General features: G+C 33.1%; 1 protein-coding gene across 1 annotated transcript; it reads left to right on the top strand.

The window, feature by feature from the left end:
- The first annotated feature begins 1,829 nt into the window (after window positions 1-1,829).
- Window positions 1,830-3,963, top strand: LOC110271475 (L-ascorbate oxidase homolog). Its single transcript, XM_021122407.2, has 2 exons — window positions 1,830-3,334; window positions 3,432-3,963. Exons 1-2 carry the CDS (start codon window positions 1,980-1,982, stop codon window positions 3,730-3,732), a joined length of 1,656 nt encoding a protein of 551 aa, XP_020978066.2. The 5' UTR covers window positions 1,830-1,979; the 3' UTR covers window positions 3,733-3,963.
- The last annotated feature ends 3,350 nt before the right edge of the window (window positions 3,964-7,313 follow it).

Genomic DNA, 7,313 nt, shown 5'->3' with positions numbered 1-7,313 from the left:
TGGTTGACAATGTTAAGCTGAAACACCAATCAATTTTTAAGCTCAAAATCTTGGGTGACCTCAAATTTTTTCTGGGTTTAAAGCTCGCACGCTCTAAAGATGGCATCTCCCTTACTCAGAGAAAGTATGCGATATCGTCATTGGAAGAGACATGTTACTTAGGATGTAAGCCTGCAACCACGCCTATGGATGTGACTCTGAAACTTCGAGCTGGTGAAGGTGATCCCGTATCTAACCCATTCCACTATAGAAGATTGATTGGCCGCCTCATGTATTTGACTATTTTCAGGCCAGACATTACCTTCGCCGTAGTGAAATTGGCCCAGTTTATGTCTGATCCGCACCTTCCCTGTTTGAATACAACTCACGTGTCCTTGGTTACTTGAAAGCTGCACCAGGACAAGAGCCCCTTTTTCTTGTCTAAGTCCAAATTCAATCTCACTATGTACACTGATGTGAACTGGGGCAACTATTTAGACACGAGAAGATCCACTACTGGTTATTGCATCTTTTTGGGTGATTTTCTTATATCGTGGAAGAGCAAGAAACATGATGTATGTGATTTCCAGAAGCTCGACAGAAGCTGAATATTGGGCATTGGCAAATGCTCTTTGTGAGGTTCTTTCGCTCATTACTTTGCTAAAATTCATGCACGTTGAAGTCCACTCAGCCATAGTTTTTTGCAATAACATATCAGGCATTCAGATGTCTACCAATCCAACCTTGCATGAGAAGTCCAAACACATTAAAATTGACTGCTATTTTATTTGAAAAAAAGTCGCTTCTGGAATTATCACGTTAGTACATGTTCCAAGCAAACATCAACTTGCGGACATTCTCATCAAAGCACTTCATGCACTCCAATTTCAATTTTTCATGATCAAGTTAAGAACATACAATATATATACTCCAATTTGAAAAAAAATATCAGTAGATATACACTTGTATTTGTACTGATTAATAGTATAAATTAACTATGTACCATTATTTAGTTAATTAGAATGAGAGCTCAATTAGTTATAGGCTCAGTCAATTTTATTATAGTACATGTATATAAACCTTCACTCGAGAAATTTAATAACATATTCTATTTTCACATCTGAATCATATTTTCCATTCACCTTTCTTCTATTCAACAAGATCTTCAATATTTCTTTGAACTTACGTGTCGCATGTTAAGAAATTTCCGTAAAAAAAATATGGAATTGCTATATGGTGTAAGAAAAATAGAATTTGCACACAATTTTTGTATACAAAAAACATATTAAGTGAAAGTGATAAGGTTCACGAATTACACAACTTGTAGTTTACATGATATAAAATTTTAGAAATTTCTAGCAAGCATATTATATTATAAATTTTAGAAACGTTTCTTATTTTTTTAAAGAAAAATCTATATGTGATGTTAATGAAGATTTTAAACATAATTTAATTATAAATATAATTCACCATCTTAATTAGTTTTGTTAATATGAACAGCAAAAAATAATAATAATTTATATTTAACATGAATCTTGAACTGAAACTAAATATTTTATATTTGACATGGGAACAATCATAACATTTGCATTTCAAATTTTCAATCTTAAGAAAAGAAATCAATTTATAACAATTTATATGCTTAACAACTCATACGGATCGGAAAACTAATAATAAGCAAACATAAAACCGTAATGACTATATATATTATGGTGGAGCGAAGTGCAAGGAGAACCAAGCACACGCAATGGAGGAAACACAACCTGGGAAGAAACCAATGGCAAGTATTCACCCCAAAAGGTGTATAAAAGGGAAGGGGCAAGGCACTAACCAAATCAGAAGAAGAAAAACATTCATCTATCTCTTAGCTTCTTCCCACTATCAATAAGGCAAGGAGGGAGATACTCACAAAAGAGTTGATCTTTCCTTGCCTGTAAGAGAATAATATATAATAAAAGAGGGGAAAAATCACCAAAAGAGAGAAATATATATCTATAGAAATGGCTCGTGCAGCTATTTCCGTGGTGATGCTTTGCCTCTTTGCTGCAACTGTGATTGCTGAAGATCCATATGTCTACTACACATGGAATGTCTCTTATGGCACCATTTCTCCATTCGGTGCTCCAAAACAAGCTATCCTCATCAACGACCAGTTCCCTGGCCCTGAAATCAACTGCTCCAGCAACAACAACATTGTTGTCAATGTCTTCAACAACCTCGACGAGCCACTCCTCTTCACCTGGCACGGAATCCAACACAGGAAGAACTCATGGCAAGATGGTACCCCAGGTACCATGTGCCCCATCCTTCCTGGCACCAACTTCACCTACAAGTTCCAGGTCAAGGACCAAATTGGTACCTACTTCTACTACCCAAGCCTTGGCCTCCACAGAACCGCTGGTGGTGTTGGTGGTCTCAGAATCTTCAGCAGGTTGTTGATCCCAGTTCCGTACCCAGATCCCGAGGCTGAGCACTGGTTCCTCATTGGTGACTACTATGCCAAGAGCCACACGGCCTTGAAGCAGATCCTTGACAATGGCGGCTCCCTTGGAATGCCTAATGGTGTCCTTATCAACGGTGAAAGTGTCAAGCATTTGCATAGAGACAACAAACCACAATTCACAATGAAGCCTGGAAAGACCTACAAATTGAGAATCTGCAACGTTGGTAGCAAAGACTCATTGAACTTCAGAATCCAAGGTCATCCCATGACACTTGTTGAGACTGAAGGCTCACACACCGTCCAGAACGCCTACGAGTCTCTCGACGTCCACGTTGGACAGTGCTTCACCGTTCTCATCACCGCCAACCAGGAGCCAAGGGAATACGCCGTTATTGCCTCAACTCGCTTCACTCCTTACATCCTTGAGGGAAAAGCCATTATTAGCTACGAAGGAGCCAAGAAACACGCTTCATTGTTCCTTCCACTTTCTCCCATCACCTGGTTCTGGTCCCTCAACCAGTTCAGGACATTCAGGTGGAACCTTACCGCTAGCGCTGCCAGGCCTAACCCTCAGGGATCTTACCACTACGGTCAGATCAACATCACTCGCACTATCAAGATCGTTAACTCTGTTGCCAGGGATGATAGTGGCAAGCTCAGGTATGCCATCAATGGCGTTTCCCATGTTGATCCCGAGACTCCACTCAAGCTCGCTCAGTACTACGGTGTTGGTGACAAGGTCTTCCAGTACAACCTCATCAGCGACAGCCCCGCTGAATACATCAACAAGATCACCGTCGCCCCTAATGTCCTCAACGCCACCTTCAGGGATTTCGTTGAGATCGTCTTCGAGAACCCCACCGTGTCCGTCCAGTCCTACAACCTTGACGGTTACTCTTTCTTCCTTGTCGGGTAAGTATCACTCAATCGGTTAATAATACATGTATTTTATATACAAATACATCAAATTCAGATTTCCTGACGAATAAATTACATATTTCTTGTGTAGCATGGAGGAAGGAAGGTGGAGCCCAGACAAGAGGGAGAACTACAACCTTCTTGATGCTGTGAGCAGGCACACCGTGCAAGTGTTCCCTAACTCATGGTCCGCCATTTTGTTGACATTCGACAACGCCGGAATGTGGAACTTGAGGTCTGAGAATGCCGAAAACCGCTACTTGGGACAACAGATGTACGTTAGCGTTTTGTCACCTGAAAAGTCCTTGAGGGATGAGTACAACCTTCCCCTCACCCAACAAGTCTGCGGTATCGTAAAGGATATGCCAGTTCCAGCTCCAGTTTATCACTAAGCTATTATTTCTTACCATTATATTATACTAGGTGTACACTAAAATCTTACTAAAATCAGTTATTAGTATAAAATACATGTTAAAATTTAAAATAAAAATTGAATTGAACAATACATGTATTTATACATAAATACATCTTAGCTGATTTTAGTGTACAAATAAAAATTTTTGTATTTCTTTGTTGTGTCAAAGAAAAACTCAATTTGAATGAAATTTTAGTTGAAAATTCAACGAGCTATTGTGAATTTTTTAATAATGCACTTTAACGATAAAAATGTTTAGACAATATATACATTTAAACATTTTTTTTTAAAGAGCTTTAGTAATTTTTAGAGTTATCTACTAATTCGATATCTAAAAAATTTTGTCTTACGCAAAAAAAATTCCTAAAAGATGTTATCTATGACATCCTAATATTTCTAAATCAGCTTTAACCCTTATTTAGATTATATTAATGGTTGATATTCAAGCTTAATGAGATTTTTTAAAAAAATTTATATATATAATAGTGGATAACTAGTTTTTATTAGATTCGTTGCATATTAGTTAAAAAATTTATAAAATTAATTTGTAGTTAAATTTGTGGAACTAACTTTGATATTTTTTTATTTTAAAATAATATTCATTAAAATATAAAATGTCTAAATTATTTATATTATTATATATTATAAAATATTGATTTAGTCAATAAATTAATTAATATATTAATTAATTAAAAATAAATAAAATTTGGCAAATTTTATATATAATCCGTATCAAAAAAATTTTGTTGCAAAATAAACGTTATTTTTATAACTAAAAGAATAAAAAATATTATAAAATTACGTTATATTTTGTAATAAATTTTATGACATAATAAATTATATTATTACAAAAAATATTTTACAAGTAAAAAGTTATTATAAATTTTGTAATAAATTTTAATTTTTATATTAATAAATATTATTATAAAATATTATTTTGTATCGTAAGAATTATATTTTTTTTATTATAATCACTTTTTGTATTGTCATATACCATAATTACTCCGTAATAATCTTAATTTTGTTATAAAATTGTCTTGGAGTGTATTAGAGTTACAAAATGTTACTTTAGAAGCGTGATATCATTCCTTTTGGTCTAAGCCCTTCTTCAGCTGTGAAAAATTTTTATTGCTTCATAGAAATTGACAAAAGAAGTATGCATGGAGAGTTGGAGACATCAGAACCTATAACAGTTATTATAATAAAATAACCATTAAACTGACATCAAATGCTTAGCTAAAATATCTTCAATAATCAATATTATTGTCTACATAAATTTTCATCAATCTTGCCAATATCTTCCCAGCGTTCATACGATATTGACCTATATTTCTTGCGTCAAAATTACTTCTTCATCCATATAATTACTAACATCATTTATATTTTAGTCCATTGATTGTATGTCTTTGATCTCACTTAAATATAGCTTTTGCTTATGGATTTGGATTCTTTAGAGTTTGAAGTCCACTTTAGAGAGTAAAGTGTGATCTTCTACCCTTAAATAGTTTCTCTTTCATATTTATTTTTGGTCTCACCTATAAAATCAATGGTAAGAAATCACACTTCACTCTCTAAAGTGGGATTCAAACTTTAGAGGATCTAAATCCTTTGCTTATAGAGTGTAAAATTAAAATTTGAGGATTAAAATTTAATATTATATTTGGTGGTGAAGTAATATATTTAGTAGTTAGAAAATTTCAATTTTGTAATACAAAATTTTAGTTTTTTGAGTATTTTTAAAAAATACAAAAAATAGAGAATTGAAATCTTTTGAAACATAAACTAAAACTTTAATAATACAAAAAATCAGTATTATATTTAGTGATAAGAGATTAAAACTAAAAATTCAGTCTTGTAACAAAAAATTTCAGTTATTTTAATATCTTTAGAAAGTATAAATATAGAGGATTGAAATTTTTTAAAACGGAAACTAAAACTTTAATAATATCAGTGTACGTTTCAGTGTACTGCATGAGATAATACATAAAAATCAGGGGTGGGCGAGTCACAACCAGAAAATTGCTTATTACAGATGAATTTACAGACAGATTTGGTCTTATTTACCAATGGATTTTTGGTTACTGACGAAATTATCGATGGATTTTGTCCTTCTGTAAAAGTCTCGTCAGAAATTATTTACCGACGAATTTTTTTCTGTCGGTAATTTACCGACAGATTTTTCTTTGTTACCGACAGAATTTTATTCGGTAATGGTCCCCCTTTTGCTAAAAAATCGTCAGTTTTTCCGACAAATTTTTTTCCATTACCAACAGATTTTTTCTCCGTAATCGTCACTTCATTTTTGCTTTGACTGTTCGATTTTTCGACAGATTTTCCGTCGGTAACTAGCATCGGATTTTTCAACACATTTTTCATCGGTAATTGGAGTCTGAAAAAGCATTTCCAACTCTAAATACAGACATTTTTTAATTACAAAATAAACCTGATTTCATACAAAATAAATTTAAATTTAAACAAATTCATCGTATTATCAAACTAAAAGAAAAGTACAATAAACAAGCAAGTCAATATAATTTAAAATATAAACAAAATGTATTGATACATCAACTATAATAATAAGTAACAACTAAACATCGATAAAGTGTATTGATACATCAACTATAATTCAAAACCTGATGAATTCAGTGTATTGTTCAACCATACTAAATTTATCAGCTATAGTCCTAATGTCATCTTTATTTCCATCATCATCATAGTCCTCATTTGATACGGTCAACTTGCCAAGCTTGTCAGTGTTGCTTGATTATGTTCTTTCTTTGATTGGTGCATAATGCTTCATCCATTTCCCAACATAAACTTGGACAGGAAATAGATTAAGGTGACATTAGGAGAACACTAGGGACAATCCAAAATCATTCACAACAGATATCACTGTTAGTACTAATGGTAATAAGAGATGATAGAAAACGTAGAAGAAACTAATTCATAATACTAATAGAATACTAACAACAAGGCCAATTTGATTCTTACCCTCAACCATGGTTCTGCTATATTTTAAATATCTCAATGTCTAAGTAAACCATAATTGGAGAAATGAATTAAAGAAAGTAAACAAGCTGTTGAAGCCTCATAATCTTCGTATCAGGATCATCCAAAGACTCTTGCCAATGCGCCAAGTAACCAGCTATTTGAGGGATAACAAATAAAATAGTGAAGTACTCAGGTGAAAACCCCATGGCCCTGATCACATAAAGGCATTAGCTAAAACCTAGTAACATATATTAGGAGGGATAACCTTATTTTATGCTCCCTAGAAAGAAAAATCTGGTGTAATAATAGCTTTACTTATAAATTAGTCTAGAGTAAAAGTCAACATTTGGATATAGTTTTTTTCTGATGAAAAATTTATTAGATAGTGCAACCTTCTCCAAGGCAACTGCAACATGCACAATCAAAAAATTGTATATTGTATTAATAACTTGATTTTAGATGAAACCTTTTGAAGTGTTTTAAATTTAAATAACATTCAGATACAGATACAAACAGCTAGAATAGTTTGGAGCAAAATCTTCGAAATGTAGAATTTGATATTGTATT

Source organism: Arachis ipaensis, chromosome B4, assembly GCF_059453495.1.
Source record: "Arachis ipaensis isolate K30076 ecotype BB chromosome B4, ASM5945349v1, whole genome shotgun sequence".
NCBI classification, from domain to species: domain Eukaryota; kingdom Viridiplantae; phylum Streptophyta; class Magnoliopsida; order Fabales; family Fabaceae; genus Arachis; species Arachis ipaensis.
Note: the sequence above shows the minus strand (reverse complement) of the source record. Positions and strands in the feature narration are given on the sequence as shown.